At 34.6% G+C, this 17371-nt stretch overlaps 2 protein-coding genes across 10 annotated transcripts; both read left to right on the top strand.

The window, feature by feature from the left end:
- Positions 1 to 497: 497 nt before the first annotated feature.
- On the top strand, positions 498 to 2860 carry LOC131026160 (late blight resistance protein R1-A-like). Its single transcript, XM_057955928.1, has 3 exons — positions 498 to 731; positions 960 to 2642; positions 2750 to 2860. Exons 1-3 carry the CDS (start codon positions 498 to 500, stop codon positions 2858 to 2860), a joined length of 2028 nt encoding a protein of 675 aa, XP_057811911.1.
- Positions 2861 to 5865: 3005 nt separating this feature from the next.
- LOC131025266 (uncharacterized) lies at positions 5866 to 8588 on the top strand. 9 transcript variants are annotated; one of them, XR_009102120.1, is made up of 10 exons: positions 5866 to 5974; positions 6387 to 6751; positions 6950 to 7108; positions 7290 to 7367; positions 7547 to 7684; positions 7764 to 7907; positions 7975 to 8082; positions 8170 to 8221; positions 8299 to 8377; positions 8471 to 8588. XR_009102120.1 is itself a non-coding variant. In XM_057954954.1 (10 exons), the coding sequence occupies exons 3-10, from the start codon at positions 6422 to 6424 to the stop codon at positions 8325 to 8327; spliced, it is 1038 nt and encodes a 345-aa protein (XP_057810937.1). In that variant the 5' UTR covers positions 5921 to 5974; positions 6075 to 6254; positions 6387 to 6421; the 3' UTR covers positions 8328 to 8588. The 9 variants fall into 9 exon arrangements, 7 of the variants coding, with proteins under 7 accessions (XP_057810941.1, XP_057810935.1, XP_057810938.1 ...); XM_057954954.1 differs by adding an exon at positions 6075 to 6254 and having other exon boundaries at positions 5921 to 5974; positions 8299 to 8588; XR_009102119.1 differs by having other exon boundaries at positions 5925 to 5974; positions 6075 to 6751.
- Positions 8589 to 17371: the final 8783 nt, after the last annotated feature.

Raw genomic sequence — 17371 nt, 5'->3', positions numbered from 1 at the left:
ACATTTTACACACTGATAAAATTGAATGATAGAAAAATCACATGGTTTGCCCACATAAACAGCTCATAAGTTCCGTGGACCAGAGTATACTATACTAGTAATTATTAAGACATTCAAAATTTAAAAAGTTAAACCCACTACATAAGGTTAATAAAAATCTCAAATTTTTAATCCAAAAGGTAGTGAATATTAAAAAGTCAATAGTGTTTTATGCAATAATTGGTTCTTTGGTAGTGGGTAGTTAGTGGAGTCTTAGTTAATTAATTAGGAGTCGAATACAATCATAGAGAATAAAGCGACTACATGTAAGAAACAATTACATTGATATGATATCCACCCCAAAGTTGACTAAATTGATATGATCATCACTACTTTTAAGCTCCATTTCTCAACATCGATCTTGATGCTAATTATTCGATCTTGTGATTGTTAATTACAAGCTTTCCTTTCCTTTTGTTTTGTTTTGTTTATTTTTGGAGTGAGAAGAGATCTGAAAAATGGCTTACAATCTTCAATCCCTCATCACCATCCTCCAAGGGATTCTTGATCCCCAACAAACACACTGGATTCTTGGACCTGAGAAACCACAACTCCAATCCCTCCTCCAAAAAGCTTCTTACCTGCAGCAACAGATTCTCCAAAAAACTCCAATCCTCACCAAAATACCAAGCTTGGAGTGCCAAATCAGAGACGTAGCAAATGAAGCAGAAGATATCGTTGAATCTCACATGGTTAAACGAATTTTCTCGATGCATTTGGACTGCCACGTAGCAAATGAATCTTACATGCTTGAACGACTGTTTTCGATGCCAGAAGAAGAAGAAGAAGAAGAAGAAGAAGAAGAAGAAGAAGAAGAAGAAGAAGAAGAAGAAGAAGAAGACACGACACCAGATGTGCTGACACCAGATGTGCTGCTACTGACACAAAAACTTGATTCTGTGATCGAACAAGTTGTGGAGGTGGAGAGAAACAAGAAGCCGACTGGCAGCTCAGTGAGTGGAGCTTCTTTCTCGAGTTCGAAGAGCGTAGTGGTGGGAGTTGATGAAGATCTGATGCAGCTGAAGGATCGGCTGACCGGGAATCAGACCAAGCTGGAGATCCTGCCCATCGTGGGTATGGGTGGTATAGGTAAAACCACTCTTGCTCGAACACTTTATCAAGATTCACTCATTCTTGACCACTTTAGCCATCGTGCTTGGACCACAATTTCACAAGATTACAATATGAGGTCAATTCTACTAAGCCTTATTCAGTGCATAATTGGAAAAGAAGAATGTGACAAACATAATGGAAAGAGAGATGGTGAGTTAAAAGATATTTTGTATAGGAGCTTGTATGGTAGAAGATACATGGTTGTATTAGATGATATTTGGAGCACCAAATTCTGGGATGAGATAAGGAGTTACTTCCCGGACTACAATAACGGGAGTCGGATTGTGATCACCACTAGGGAATCAGATGTCGCCAAATATGCAGACTCCAAGAGTCTGCATCATAAGGTGCAGTTGCTGAGCGAGTCTAAAAGTTGGGATCTTCTTAGCCAAATTGTGTTTGGAGAAGAGGAATGCCCTCATGAATTACAAGGGATCGGAGAGAAGATTGCTAGTGATTGCGGTGGGCTTCCTCTAGCTATCAATGTGATTGGAGGGCTGTTGTCAAAGGTGGAAAGATTGAAAGGTGTTTGGGAGAATATTGGGAACGACGTAAGAGCTGCAATTGGTGAATCAGACAAGCAATTCTCCAATATACTATCATTAAGTTATAACCATTTGCCGCTTCACTTGAAACCATGTTTCCTCTATATGGCAGCATTCCCCGAAGATTATCAGATAAAGGCCTCAAGACTCAAAAGGATGTGGGTAGCAGAAGGATTTGTGAAATCGAATGGAGATAAAAGTTTGGAGGAAGAGGCAGAGGATTATTTAAAGTCACTTGTAGAAAGGAATCTAGTTTCAGTTATTACAAGTTATTATTTGTTTGGAGAAGCAAAGAGGTACATCATGCATGATCTTTTGAGAGATTTATGCATTAGGAAAGCTGACGATGAGAAGTTTCTACATGTCAAGAAGTCCACCGAGCTCACATTCTCTAACCAGCTGCGTCGTGTGAGTATTCACACATCATATGGAATGGAAGATGATGAGTATGCTTCTTCATCAGAGATGTCACTTGTTCGATCATTTCTACTATTTGTCGAGTTGGATAGGAATGTTCTTCCCATGGTTTCCACATTAAGCTTGCTTAGGGTGTTGGATTTATTGGAAATGAATGAGTATGATGATATTGAGTTCCCGGAAGAAATATTACAACTTGTGAACTTACGCTACTTATCTATCCATTGCGAGTCATTGCCAAGAAGTGGAATATCTAGATTGTGTAATTTGCAAACCTTGATTGCTAAGCTACCCTACCATAGCTGTTGCCCTGCTGAGTTGTGGGAGATGTCTGAGTTAAGACATCTCATCATATTGCGTGAAGATCTCAGGATAGAAGATGATTACATGAAAAAAATTGTTCTGAAGAAGCTGCAGACGATACGGAATGTGAAACTAACTCCGTTAGTGATTAGAAGGGGTTTCTTGGAAAGCATTCCAAATATAAAAAGCTTGGAAATCGAGTATGAGGTTGAAGGTTCATCATGGGTGAGTGAAGTAGTTGATCTGAGTCATCTTCACAAACTCCAAACATTAAGCTGGAGTTCATCAGGGGATCAATATCTGCACGGACTCAAATTTCCATCTACTCTTAGAGAATTAAGTATGGCTTTTTGTGTAATAACTCCGGCAGCGACGACGGCTCTGTGTGCACTACCGAATCTGGAAGTGCTCAAGATATACAGTTGTACCTTCAAAAGCAATGAGACAGAAGAAGAAGAAGAAGAAGAAGAAGAAGAAGAAGAAGAAGAAGAAGAAGCAAATGGAGAGTGGGAAATAGCAGAAGGAGATGAATTCAGCTCATTGCAGATTCTACATCTCGATTATTTAGATCTGGTGCGTTGGAGAGCTGATGAAACCAACTTCCCTAGACTCCGCCATCTCTTTATAGAATATTGTAGGAAGCTAGAGGAAATCCCTGCCGGCATTGGAGAAATCCCAACCCTCCAATCAATCCAGTTGGTAGAGTGTGGTGATTCTGTGGTGGCCTCAGCGAAACAGATTCAGGAGGAGCAGCAATTTGAATACGAGAACTACCAACTCCAACTTCGTATCATCTATTTATACAATGGTGTGAGAAGCTAGAGGAAATCCCCGCCGGCATTGGAGAAATCCCAATCCTCCAATTAATCCACTTAGCATATTGCAGCCCTTCTGCAGAGACCTCAGCGAAATAGATTCAAGAGGAGCAGCAATCCGAATACGAAAACTACGACCTCCAACTTCGTATCGTCTCATATGATGATTTGGTCAGTCTTATAGAGCACATATAGAGGAAGAGAAAATAAAGGAAGATGAAGATGACTCAAAGTGGCCACATTTGAAACTCATTTGATTTCCCTTCTCTTGTCTTGTCTGCTATTGCTTCACAATTTGCTTTGTTTTTCACTTTTGGTGTTTTTTTTACTGGCTTGTTTTTTCCTTATTTGAAAAAGTCTTTTTTATCAATTTTAAATTGCCCCATTGTTTTTTTTTTTTTTCTCGCAAGTTGTCCTCCCCTCCTATTTTTTCTCCTTTAATTTCTTTATATATGTAAGTTTCTTGGTTTGATGCAACTTTAAAATCCAAAGAAACCCAAGTATATTAAAGCATGTACAAGTCTTGAAGAATCAATCTTCAACAAAAATGAAAATTTTGTCAATTTTTTTAAAAAGGCTAACAACACAACCTACAAACTTTTATGTTTGGTGATATTCTTCAGAACCGTGTATTTTATTTAGAATGTCAAGGTTCAATATTGACTTGATTATGTCACATTATCTTTAGTAGAATAAGCTCGTGATTTCCGGAACAATAAGAAAAACATTATGTTGGTCATTTTGAGACAAATTTATGTAATGTATAACATCATTATGTGAATTACATATGATCTTTATGGTAATAATAAATTAATAAACACAATCTTGTCATTTGTGATTGTGCTAATTGTGTCACAATCATGTTGTGGTTCTTGGAACATGATCATGTAAAGAAAAGCATTACCGTGTGAATTTTAAAACGATCGTAAAGAATTGCATTTTATGTTAAAGTTTGCACAATTGTAATGTAATAAACTTGTGACAGAAGAAGAGATCGTATAGTACAAGCAAGTCGCCAAGTGGAGGCAAGTGTTTCAACGGTGTTGATGAATTTTTCCAATGCCTTTGATCCTTATGAGGCTTTAAGCACGCCTCTATATCAAACAGCAACTTTCAAGCAGGTGAGTTCTAGCTTTGATGTTTTGAGAGGTTTCCTGTAAAGTGAGAGATTAGAAGAAGCCTTCTGGGGGTCATGGTGTTTATTGAAGCTCTTCTTGAAAATCGAGGAATGTCTCTGAACATTGCAGTAACTTTAGTTTTCCTTTTGCAACTGATTCTGTTGTTCTGCAGCTATACAAGAAGTGGAAATCTTTTTACTACTCTTTCGTTCACAATATCGTCGTCACTTTTTCTGGTTTGGTCTGTACACAATATGTTTGTCACTTCCATTTGTAGCAATAGGATCCTCAAATTCCACTCACAACAATATTTTTGTTCATATTTTTAACAAGATGTGATCATGTGTATCTTCCAAAATTTACATATATAGACAACCTAAATCTTTTCGACAATACAGTTAGCTGACTCAAAATTCATATACATACATATATGTTTTTTCCTCTTTGAATAAGATTATAATATATTGTTGAACAATAACCAAATAAGACGAAAACAAAATTGCAGTCTTGATTTTCTGTTTTGGCACAACACAACGTTGTTTTAACTCTCAACCTCATGCAGAAGGTGTCAATGAAATCTTCAATTTATCTCGATTTTTTTTTTGTTGGTTAGAGCCAAAATGCCAACATTAATGCATCCATAAAAATTCCTCTAAAATAAATGCATCCATAAAATTTTGAAAATAATATTAATTGATGCAACATTAATATGCAAATATTCTTATAAAGTATATTCTAATTTCGATATCTATATTCACCACAAAAAAAAGCTTTCTTAAAGAAAAAAAACAGAATTGACTTTCAAAAAGAAAAAAAAAATTAGAATTAATTAACATTGTTAAATATATTTCAGAAGCGATGGGCCGATGGCCTACAAGGACCCATTATTTTCCTTAATTAATTGTAATTTTCACACACAAAAAGGTAGGATCAAAATAGTTTCCGAGTCAACGAAAACTGAACTTTCCAAAGCGACGAGTCAATAATCTGCAGTAGAAAATGAAATAAAAATGAAAATGTTGAGACTGTTTAATACCTAACTAAATATAGTTGTGAGTGATGTATATATAGTAAAGAATGTTGACCTAAGTTTAAAATATTTCTTGCGTTATAAAAAATTGATAATGACCTTTGTCTTATTGAGATGACAATTCCACTTTTAACACATAGAAACACGTCAAAAAAAAAAAAAAAGATAAAGACTTATTGTTAATAGTTTCACTTTTTTCTATAGACAAATTTAAAATGCATGCATGATAAAATTTGATACTACTCAAATACACCTATCTGAAAAAAGGTAGGTTGTATATTTGAAATTCCCTAATATTAACCCTACGAAACACAATTTAGTTGATAAGTCGAGGGTTTAAATCATGTGACGTTAATTATGCATTAATCGTATAAAAAGTATAGCCTCTTTATAAGTGGGCTCGAGTTAAGGCCCATTCCAAACTATCCGCTTTCATTAATTTCATAGTTGGGCTAAATATAACCCCAAAGGCCCCATCTCAAAATCCAAAACAAAGCCCTAAAATGAATTTTAAAAAAATATCTAGAGAGAGAGAGAGTGAGAGAGAGAGGGAGGAGAGCTAATCAGCTAACAGTTGGAGGAAGGGTTTTGCAGGTGGTGGAGGTTTAGTGTTAATTTATGGATTTAATTTATCATTCCTCTCTGTGAATTGAGTTCCTCTGATGAATGCGTTTACGTTTTCACTCTTATCCAGCTCAGCTGATTGGAGTGTGGATGCTATTAATGGATTGATTGAATTTTAATTCGATTGTTTACGTCTATGGAATTGTGGAATTGAACATAATCTGCAAACTTCCTATATTGCTGAATGCGTTTGTTCTGTGCAATTTAACCATTTCTTCTGCATTTTACTTGAACGGTTGTGCATTTTTAGGTGCATTGTGTTTTTTCATGAATGACTCAGTTTTATGTTTGTGTGTGTGTGTGTTTTTTCTCTGTTGGTGAGAGTATGTATATAGATATACATCTGTTTTGTTGATTATTGTATCGATTTTTGTCAATTCAGATTTGCTTGAAAATAGGGAGGATATTAACTCTGTAATGATCAGTTTGTTTCATGCGCGTTGCTCAACAATACTATCAAGGGCTGGCAATCATGTTTTGCATAGCCATTCTTGCGTATTTCTCGATCCTTCATGGAAAGCAAGCTTCCGAATTTCGGGTGTTAGGACAGTGAGCTTGGGATTTCTTTTGACAAGAAGTCGAGTTCGGTGCTACGCTTCAAAAAAACCTGGTGGAGCTAGCTCTCGTCGAAAAGGTGATCCTAAACAACTTGTGATGGACAAGGAAGAGTTTTTTGTTGTCCGTAAAGGTGACCTTGTTGGTGTTTACAGAAGCTTGAGCGATTGTCAGGCTCAAGCTGGAACCTCGGTAGCCACTTGTTTCTAGTTTTGATATGTGATCTTGTTTGCATTGTCTGACCGACCCCCTTTCGAAATGACAAAATAACTAAGTCAACACTAACATTTTGTTATTGATTATGTTATCTTGATTGGTGCATCGGGCTTGTAATTTGTAATGGTATTGGTTAATCGTGTTACTTGACTGTTGTTTTTTTTATCCTGGCAGATTTGTGACCCTCCAGTCAGTGTGTATAAAGGCTGTTCCATGCCTAAGGATACAGAGAACTATCTCCGAATTCATGGTCTAAAAAATGCTCTGTACTCTATCCGAGCTTCGGATCTCACTGATGATCTGTTTGGAACTCTTGTGGCATGCCCTTTTCAGGTTATATTTTCGTATACTGCACCTTTCTGTATATATTGGTTTTAGGTTAGAAATATAGGCTAATTGTTCCCTTGTTTTGGATCTTAAGATGGTCTTTATAGGACATGACTGTGAGTGATTTTGTTTCATAATTTAGCATTTTTCATGCTAGATTAGTGATGAAATTTATCTTTGATGACAGCCTTCTTCTAGAGAAGGTGAAGCGCCTTGCCAGCCAGCAAAAAAGAAGTTGGACAAAGATTCACATTCAAATTATGGGGTAAGATAATCGTGAGTGTCGTCTCTTTCATTTCAGTTGAATAAAGTTTTTCACAGGAGATCGTTTCTTGATGCTTCAGAGTGAGGTTTAGTATGCACAAAAATTGGATGAGGATGAGGGTAGATTTCCTAGTATTTCCTTTTTTGGACTCTCACACACTAGTGCAAAATTGCACGTAGGAGATTATTTCCTCTCGAACTGTGACTCTTTCCAAATCCAAGGAGCGAACCTGCACTCTTGAGTTTGATGGTGCTTCAAAGGGAAATCCCGGACAAGCTGGTGCTGGAGCTATACTCCGATATGATGATGGAAGTGTGGTGAGCAAGCCTATATTAGTTATTCTTTCCTACTGTCGTAACATGAATATCTGGAATCTAATATGCTATACAATTTCAGATTTGTAGATTGTCCGAAGGTATAGGGATAGCAACCTGTAATTTTGCTGAATACCGGGGTGTTATATTAGGACTGAGATACGCAGCTGATAAAGGTTTTACAAATATTCGAGTTCAAGGTGACTCCAAACTCGTGTGCATGCAGGTACATTTCTTGGCATCTATCCATTTCAAACAAAATTATACTTTCTTGAACAACAACACCGTTGCAGATTCAGGGTCTATGGAAGGTTAAAAGCGAAAACCTCTTGAATCTGTACAAGGAGGCAAAGGAATTGGTGGATAGATTCCGTTCGTTCCAAATTGTGCATGTCCTCAGGGTAAGCTTGCGCCCGGCTTAACCTAAGATTTCATGTGCCTCTCTTGATTTATCCGAGGCTGATTTTGACTATGTTATCATGTGGAAGGACTTGAATTCCGAGGCTGATGCTCAGGCTAACATAGGCGCCCAACTTGCCGGTTAGGGCTTCTCCTTATGACTATTTGATCACCAAATCTGTATATATCAATTCATCTATATCTATATGCGACTGCAGAAGGAGAAATTCAGGAGGATTTCGACTAGTAGTTGGGCGCGGTAGATTCTCAGGCCGATGAAGTTTTAGTCGAGAACCGGTATGATTCTGGTAGCTCTAAATTAAGGTGTTCATATATATATATTTATGTATGTATATTGTGCTACATTCTTTTTAGCTACGGAATTTGCAGGTAACATTGACACCTACTGAAATTTGGAACTTGTGATTTTTTGTTGAATCTTTCTGTAAATTTGTATAGGCTTTTTGGAATTTTCGTGCTGGAAATAGTGAATTTTGATTTTGTTTTCTGTGTGTTTAAGTGGTTACCCAGTTTTGTTCAGACTATTTTATTATCGTATTTTAAGGAATGGAAATACGAACAAATGTGAACTTGCAAAGGCATGCACCATGCCCAAAGGATACGACTAGAACATTAGTAGACTTGTTCAATCTCATTTATGGTCCGTTTAAAAGAAATAAATATGTAGATTATATTTATTTTAATAATTTGAAATATTTTATATATATATATAGGGAGGAGCTATACAGAAAACGGTTATGATTAAAAAGTCAATTGCCACTTTAGTTCGTTGTATTCCTTCTTCAAATGCAGATATTAATATGTTCAAGGGTAAAATTGGTAATGGCTTGCGATCTTCCATATATCCAATTAATCTGTTTTGATTGGTGCGCTGTTTAATTGTAGAATTAAGATCAAATTTGATTGAATTATGTGATTATACTGTATGAACTAGCATTAGATATAAATAATTCACATGTTTATACTAACTTCATATTGTAATGGATGAGTATGAATTTAATGTTGAAACTATATGAATAATTCATACAGTGTTGCATATTAGGTAATTAATTTATAATCCAATAATTCATACATTGATAATGCAAAATTCGTACAAAGTTGCATTTTAATTAATTCATAATCCAATAATTCATTCATTGTTAATGCAAAATTCGTACATAAGTTGAAGAACTGACTTATTTATTTATTTATTTATTTATTTTGGACTTAATAATTCATACACATTAATTCACGTCTAATGAATAACTAATGCATATTAATGTGTAATTCATACACGGCATCATCACAATTTAGATTCAAACATGGAAAAACCCATGTTACAACAGTGGATGAATAATAAATATGTGGTGAACTAATTAACAATAATGATATGTGAATTGATAGTTCCAATTTACAAATTCGTAATTAATAATATAAATGTTAATGAATCAATAAAATTATTTTATTATGGCACGTAAATGAATGTTAATGTATTGGATTTAATTTGTTTAAATAAATGTTAATATATTGGATTTAATAATGGAAATAATATCAGTATTAAATATTGTGATCCCTTACATCTTGGAGTAATTGAATCTTGAAATGTAAAATTACTTAATAACCCTAAACTAAATTGACGTGTAGTTTACAGCTGAAAAAATGGATTAAATCTGGGTCCCGAGTTCGAATCTTATAGGTAGCAAAAAAGTTATTTTTCACAATTCATACAGTCACACAATGAATTCATATTTGTTCAACATAGAATTCATGCATTTCAACTAGTTTATATTTTATATGTTGAGAAGTGTTTATACCGGAGCCCTGCCCTACAAACTTATATATTCTACATATATTAAAAAAATAATATGAAAATAAAATACTATCCAAGAGTAAAATATAAAAGTTCCTTTTAGTCTTTGTGTTTTTTGTATTTAAATCTCTTGTTTATATTCTATCAGGCTCCCACGATCATATTCCACGGCGATTAAATAAATAAGTCAACTCCTCTACCACCCAATCTCATCTCAAACCTCATCAAACAAATAATTAAAATTAAATAATTATTTACGGTAACACAATTATTACACATATAATTTAAATTTATATAATGAAATATAAATCGAAAATTGTACATTGTATGTTCACATATACACTCTTTACAAAAGTATTTAAAGAAAGGACATATTCAGTATATATATATATATACCTATATATATATATAATAATAAAATAAAATAAAAAAGATTTCAACTATACAAAATTCCGAAAAATGGCCATAATTTTGCATCAAGAGCCTCCTTTGACTTAATACATTATTTGTGGGAAAAAAAAAAAAACTAAAGTAAACGGGACGTGGTTGAATAGTACAAGGTACAACTTGATATTTGGGTAGTACGTTTATTAATTTAATAGCAAAATCTGCAAATAAATAGATTTCAATGCAACACTTTTGTCCCAAGGCAAGAAATATTCAAGAAGTGAGGATAGGATCATATTAATTTCTATGGCTTTCCGATTCATAGCATGTTTGGCTTACTTGATCGTCGTTCTTGCTTTTGTCGCCTCCGGCCACGACGGCCACGACCACGCGATGGGCCCCGGCATGGCTCCGATGGCGCCGCATGCGCCTGCGCCGCCTAGCGCCGCCACCTTTGGTTCTTCGCCGTCGACGCCGATGGCAATATTGGCCGTGATAGTTTCTTTCATGGCTATGATGGGGAGGAGGGTTTGAGATTGATTTATTGCTCTTTGAGATTTATCTTGTGTTTTGTATTTTATTATTCACTTTTTTATTTATGCATATATCGTGTTCTTTATTTTTTTTTTCTTTTTCTTTTTCTTTTTGAGATGTTGCATTGCTAATACGTCGACATGGGCAAAAATTATTCCGAGTAGGAATAATTCACGCCCTTTCAAATTACTATGTGGAAATAAAAGAAGTGAAAAGAAGCAAACTCTAGTAGGTGTTTGGTTTGAGTGATTGATTGATAAAATAATTCATCTTAATCAAGTGTTTGGTTTGTATGATTGGTCCGTGATTGATATTTTGGCTCGCATCTAATCAACTAATTAAATGATTATTTATCATCTCAAAGTTGGGTGGATATATTATTTAATCACTCCTCCGATTCTATCAATCTTGTCAGCCCTATCTATCCCATCCACCAAACCAAACTTTGCATGATTGATAAGATATATGATCTAATATTTTTATCCTCAAGAAGAAGATTTCTCCAATCTCACTCTTTCAATAGAATATACGAATCAAGCAAAACTAGCTCAAATTGTAGAAATTATATCAAACTAAAAGCCTTAACAACTTCTTATTAATACTTTATCTTAGTTTTTTGTTTTGTTTGTTTTTTTTTTTTTTGTACGTAGCAGAAGACATCTCCAATAACTGAAAACCTTTACAACTTTTACTCATGCAGATTGAAGGGTTCCTATCTTAGTTAATCCACATTATAGAAGAAGGGGCAATAAAAATCATTGCTAAATAGTTACAAGTTAAATTTCCATCATACTTGTATACATGATTTCAACAATAAAAAAAATAGAAATGAAAAACATGAGGCAATTATGAATAATACCAAATGAGAAAACATGCTTTTTACATGCAGCAACAAGTGTTAATTAGAGTATATATGTTCAAATAAGAAGAAACACATTGAGATACCCAAAGACAAACATAACCCACACTATGCCAAAGAAAGCTAATAATTCGCCTCATCTTGAATCTTGAAGGACTCTAGGAGACAAATATTGGCCAGACACATTAGTTTCTTCATGTAGATTATTTGATATTTTACATCCAACTGAAACGTAATTCATTCTTGTTCATTTTATACAACATAATTTTGTTTTGACTAACTATCGATTTTTTTAAAAAATTAATAATAATTATAATTTATATATATATATATGTATATAATTATTAATTAAATAAAAATCAGTTATTCGGTTATCAGGTTAACCGATACCCGAAATTTTTGAAAATCTAATAATCGAAACCAATACAATAACAAAAAAAAAAATCGGCTATGGGATAACCCAACCCCAATGATTCGGTTCGATTATCGGGTTATCCAATACCCGCTATTCGTTTAGACAACCTACTTGTATATTTTTTTTAATTTTTTTTTGAAACAAAATGGAAATCTCACGAAATTAAAAGGAGAAGGTACTCATGAAACAAAGAAAACCCACGAAACCAGCCAACAAAAAAGCTGTAGCATTCGGTTGATTATCTCCTTTTTCTTCGATGAAGACTAAATATCTCTCAAGAAGACCGGCTATTTAATCGAATTTTGAGAAGTCGGCATTCATATGCAACAACTTTAACATGGGAAAAGGTGAAACCAAACATGTCCTTCTCCACAGACTCATCCTTTTCCGAGTACTTGACCATGAGAGAAGACGATTAATTCAAGCATATCCTTATCAATCACCCCAGCGCCAGTTTCCACCAATCCGTTGATAATGCGACACTTTCAACATATTGAATGGTTGGAAGAATTCGCCCCAATGTTTATTCAATCATTGTGGCCACTATTTCATCGAAATGGAAGGACAAGTACGTATGTCCACAACCTACTTGTTTATGTTATCGAAATTGTTAACAAAATAAAATTAAGAATAAGATTTATCGATGTAACATTAAATATAAAATTGAGTATATTCTACTAAAATAATTAATCAACAAAAAGCTAAATTAATGAATTTTTATATTGTGAATGGATTTTTGTATTATATCAAATAGTTATAATCAATATAGTAATGTTAAAATAAAGATGAATTCATCTTATAATTGGAGGTGTATCAAATGAATGACCAAGATCTTAAAAAAACTTTTTTTTATTTTTTTTTATCTAATGATCATTATTATCTATTTAAAATTTCCACCAAAATATTTAGATATTTTTTCTTTCAGATTTTCTATTAGTCTAAAAAGAGTTTGTAGAACTTTTAATTGACTTTTTATAGATTTGTATTTCATAACCTACTAATACGACCGCCCGTACGAAGAATGACAAGCATAGAAATTAAATGACATATTTAAATAAATAAATATAAATATTAAATATAATTAAAATATAAACAAATACAAAATATGTTTTAAAATAAAAAATCAATCCACATCAATTAGTCAATAAAAACCTAAATTTGAAAACGTAAATAAGCGTCATGATAATTATAATTGTTAAACAATTGAAAATGATTTAATGAAAATTATCATTACACATTATTATAGAGTATTACACATCATAATAAATTAATAAAAAGTCACGTTTAAATTAATACAAAAAAATATTTCTAAAAAAGTGTCTTAAAATAAACCAATATATCTTCCTCTACCTTTGTTACATTCTAAACTATTATAATTAAAAACTACGTAAAACAAAAATGTGATATCTACTTATTTTCCATTAAAAACACAAAATTAAATATATACATAGAAATACAGTTACATTTTTTATAAATAAATACAAATATTAAACAAAAAAGTAAAAAAAAAAACTAAAATTATTATTAATTGGGTTAATTGCATCAAAATATCTGACCTTATTCCAAAATTTAGTTTTTTGACAAACTTTTTAATTGTAGCAAAAATTTAAACGAGCTTTCAATTGATAGCAATGTCCGTCCGGAGTAATTTTTCGGCCAAACTATATCTGAGTTGGCAGCCGGAATGCCAATGTGGCATCAGAAATGCCAAATCACACCCCCTCCCCCTCCCCCTCCCACGTCACCTCTCTTTCTCTCTTCCCCCATCCCCCCCCAACCCGGCGCCGCCGCGTCTTCTCTAGCCGGCGAACCTTCCACAGCAACGGCCGCCGCCCCCAAATTCTCAACAACTCGCCGGACTTCCTCCGTCCACCGCCAAGATATCCAACAACCCGCTGCCCCCAAATCAGAAATTGAAGAATGAATAAAAACTTCAAATTCTAGAAAAAACTTAAAAAAAACGCTCCTAAATCAAGGAAAATTGGGGATTTCAGGGGTGGCCTCAGAGATATTATCATCATCAACCTTTTTTCCGACGAGGATTTCAAGGAAAATCGAGGTTTCAGGGGTGGTTCGCGGCGAGTAGGGTTTTTCCCGTCGCCGCCTCCCCCAACGCTCAAATACATCATGGCAGCGAGGGGTGGCGTGGGAGAATGCTACCGCCGCTCGGAGGAGCCAAAATAGGGAGCGACGCTTGGTTAGGGTTCGCAGAGGGGCGGCGCTTAGTTAGGGTTTGCAGAGGGGCCGCACCCCAAATACCTTCAACCCCGTCGCGGCAGTCCCAGGAAGTCCGTGACAACCACCCGCGTTGGAGGAGGGTTCGTCGGCCAAAGAAGACGCGGCAGCGCCGGGGTGGAGAAGGGGGAGGGTTCTGTGCAGGGGGAAGATGACCGATGTTTTCTGAGGAAAGAGAGAGAGAGCCGACGGGGAGATGGGGAGATGGGGGGAAGGGGGATGTGGGATGAGAGAGAGTGATAAAGGGTGACGTGGGAGGAGGAGGGGGTGTGATTTGACATTTTTAAATTTGAGTTGACATTCTGGCTGCCAACTCAAATTTAGTTTGGCCGGAAAATTACTCTGGACGGACATTGCTATTAATTGAAAGCTCATTTAAATTTTTGCTACAGTTAAAAAGTTTGTCAAAAAGCCAAATTTTGGAATAAAGTCAGGTATTTTGATGCAATTAATCCTTATTAATTTAACATAAAAGGCATAATATCATATATTTATGAATATTTTATTATTTACAATACCCGTTATAATATTGCTACCATTATTTCTATCATCCATACAAATAACATAATTTAATTTTAATTAGCAGCGATCACATTTGATATAGCAACGTGCATTTAAAATTAAAGAAATCTAAAGTGAATAAATATAATTTATTTATCCTTAATAGCACTAAAATTATTATAATTAAAAAAATATATGTATACAAAATCACAAATATTAATTGCTAACAAAATATATAAAATAAAACAAAATTATTATTTAAATCAATCAAAGCGAAAATAATAGATTTCAACATTAAGGAGTTATGAAGAGGAGAGAAAAAAGGTTTATTCATAAATATTATACCTTATTTGTTCTCAATATATTTTTTTATTAAATTTACACCAAATTATAGATTTTATTATTGTTAGGTCTGGAGGGTCTCGAATAGGTGTATGGGGGGAATACACATATAGGCTATTTTTGACTTTAAACAGAGTCAAAACGAAGCGTCAAACACAAACTCACACAACATGTTTTATTGAAAAGAATTTTGACCAAAATAGGGTTGACGACTGATACTGAATACTCTTCAGTAAGGAGTTATCAGTTAAGTCAAAAGACCGTAATTGATACACAAAAGGCTTCGGTCGAGTTTGATAAAAAGAGATGTTATGAATCTTACTGACTATCAGAAGATAGATCAGTTAAACTGATAACACACGCAGCGAAAAACTTTTATTTCGTAAAAGCCTGTGAGTTAAGCACGTTGTTAGTCTTTAGGTTACTCTTTGCAATTAATCAGTTTTCAGTTTACGAAGGGAAGAACACAAGTAAGAAAGTAAATATTGAAAGCTGTAAATGACACATAGATTTTTACGTGGTTCGGAAAACACTTCCTACATCCACGGTCGGTTGATCAGACCAACAACTTCACTGGGCAAGTGCTTACGGGTGCACTGCAAATCGATGCTCGTACTTACGGGTGCACAGCAAACTTGAACGTGTGCTTACGGGTGCACACAACCGAAACAACTGAAGATCTAATCTTCAGTACCTACACACCTTGTTGGATTTCTCACTCCTAGCACGCACTGGGCACTAGGATCTCACGGAGACAGAACACCTTTCTGAACTCCTTAGCAACACAAACACTCAATTTTGTCGGTTGAAGGGAGGTTTGAAAACCTGTCAACTAAACTACAAAGAACAAGTTCTTAGCAGTTAGTTTGACCTAGGCTTTGGATAAACAAGGTTTGCCTAAGGTCTAAGAGAATATGTGTAATCAGCAGTGACTGATTTTTGGCTTTGGGATTCTCTTCTTCGATTCAAACTTTGGAGAGTCTGGGCTTCAGTTGAGTAGCAATTTTGACAGCGTTTCAGCTTATGTTGTTGAATCGGTGAAGATTGAAGTGATCCTCGAGCGCTATTTATAGGAGGCGTCTTGAATAGATCCGTTGGCGGAGATGGTCTTCAAGATTTCTTCCGTTAGAGAGTAATTTGAACTTGGGCTAAGGCTTCAATCTTCGAGGTTCCTTGTTTGGTGAGAACGACTATGTTGAAGAGCAGGAGATGCGACATCTCTGAAAAAGGTAATCACCAAAGAGGAATGACCTATGTAGAGAAAGGACGATCCTGAGATCTCTGCATTTAATGCGGCTGTACTTCTGGAGTGCGTGGCTTCCTTTGAACGTTGGAGGTTCAGTCCAAGGAAGAATGTTTAACGGATACTTGACTTTAGTATCAGTCCGCTGATTTCACGTGGCTCGCATTAAGTAATCAGTTCTAAACTGATTTTTCGTCTGATGCTTCAGTCGGCAACTTCAGTCTTCAGTCTTCAGTCCTTCGTTCTTCAGTCTTCAGAACAGCAACTAAACTAGAAAGAGAACTCTAATACTTGAGTTCAAACAGTTCTAGTCTATTACAAAAGAAACCTATTGATTTTGGTATCACCAAAACAAGGATTATGATATTTCACTAAGTTCCCAACAATTATGATTTTCAATATAATATGGATATTGAATAGTTTTTCTAGAGTAAAAAGATGACAATTAATTTTTAAGAAATAAATGATGTAATAATATTTTTTTGAAAAATAATCTTATTCTGGTCCATATAAGATATTTGTATCAGTACATAATTTTTATTCATAAAAAATATTCTGCATACATCTTAAAAAAAGAATATTATTACATCTTTAAGCACTAGTATTTTTTTGGGGGGAGGGGGGCAGTGAAGTTCGATCCCTAGAACTCACTGTTCGCAGATAGGAGTTCGCACCGCTTAATATCCCCTTGGAGACATCTTTAAGAACTCTTTAATTTAGTGTAAAATAATAAAAACATAGAATATAAATAAATACTATAATATAATTATTCAAAATTTTCACAATAATTGTTTTTTTTTTTTCTCTTTTCTCTCTTCTTTCATTTGTCCTCTCTTTAATTGTGGGTGTGATTGTTAGATTGATTTATCATTTTCTCTCTCTCTTGTAAATTGACTTATAAGACAATTATAATTACTGAAATTGTCATTAAATTGGTGGGAAAAAAATTGCTTAAAAATTGCATT

The sequence above is a fragment of the Salvia miltiorrhiza genome, chromosome 5 (genome assembly GCF_028751815.1).
Source record: "Salvia miltiorrhiza cultivar Shanhuang (shh) chromosome 5, IMPLAD_Smil_shh, whole genome shotgun sequence".
Taxonomy (NCBI): domain Eukaryota; kingdom Viridiplantae; phylum Streptophyta; class Magnoliopsida; order Lamiales; family Lamiaceae; genus Salvia; species Salvia miltiorrhiza.
Note: the sequence above shows the minus strand (reverse complement) of the source record. Positions and strands in the feature narration are given on the sequence as shown.

Excerpts from the sequence above, each read along its gene's own strand:
- LOC131025266 (XM_057954952.1), top strand. The coding sequence starts at position 6,422 with ATGATCAGTTTGTTTCATGCGCGTTGCTCAACAATACTATCAAGGGCT. Across the intron at positions 6,752-6,949 it reads AGGCTCAAGCTGGAACCTCG|ATTTGTGACCCTCCAGTCAG; the intron begins GTAGCCACTTGT and ends TTATCCTGGCAG. Across the intron at positions 8,083-8,169 it reads AAATTGTGCATGTCCTCAGG|GACTTGAATTCCGAGGCTGA; the intron begins GTAAGCTTGCGC and ends ATCATGTGGAAG.
- LOC131026160 (XM_057955928.1), top strand. The coding sequence starts at position 498 with ATGGCTTACAATCTTCAATCCCTCATCACCATCCTCCAAGGGATTCTT. Across the intron at positions 732-959 it reads ATATCGTTGAATCTCACATG|GTGGAGAGAAACAAGAAGCC; the intron begins GTTAAACGAATT and ends CAAGTTGTGGAG. Across the intron at positions 2,643-2,749 it reads AGGTTGAAGGTTCATCATGG|AGAATTAAGTATGGCTTTTT; the intron begins GTGAGTGAAGTA and ends ATCTACTCTTAG.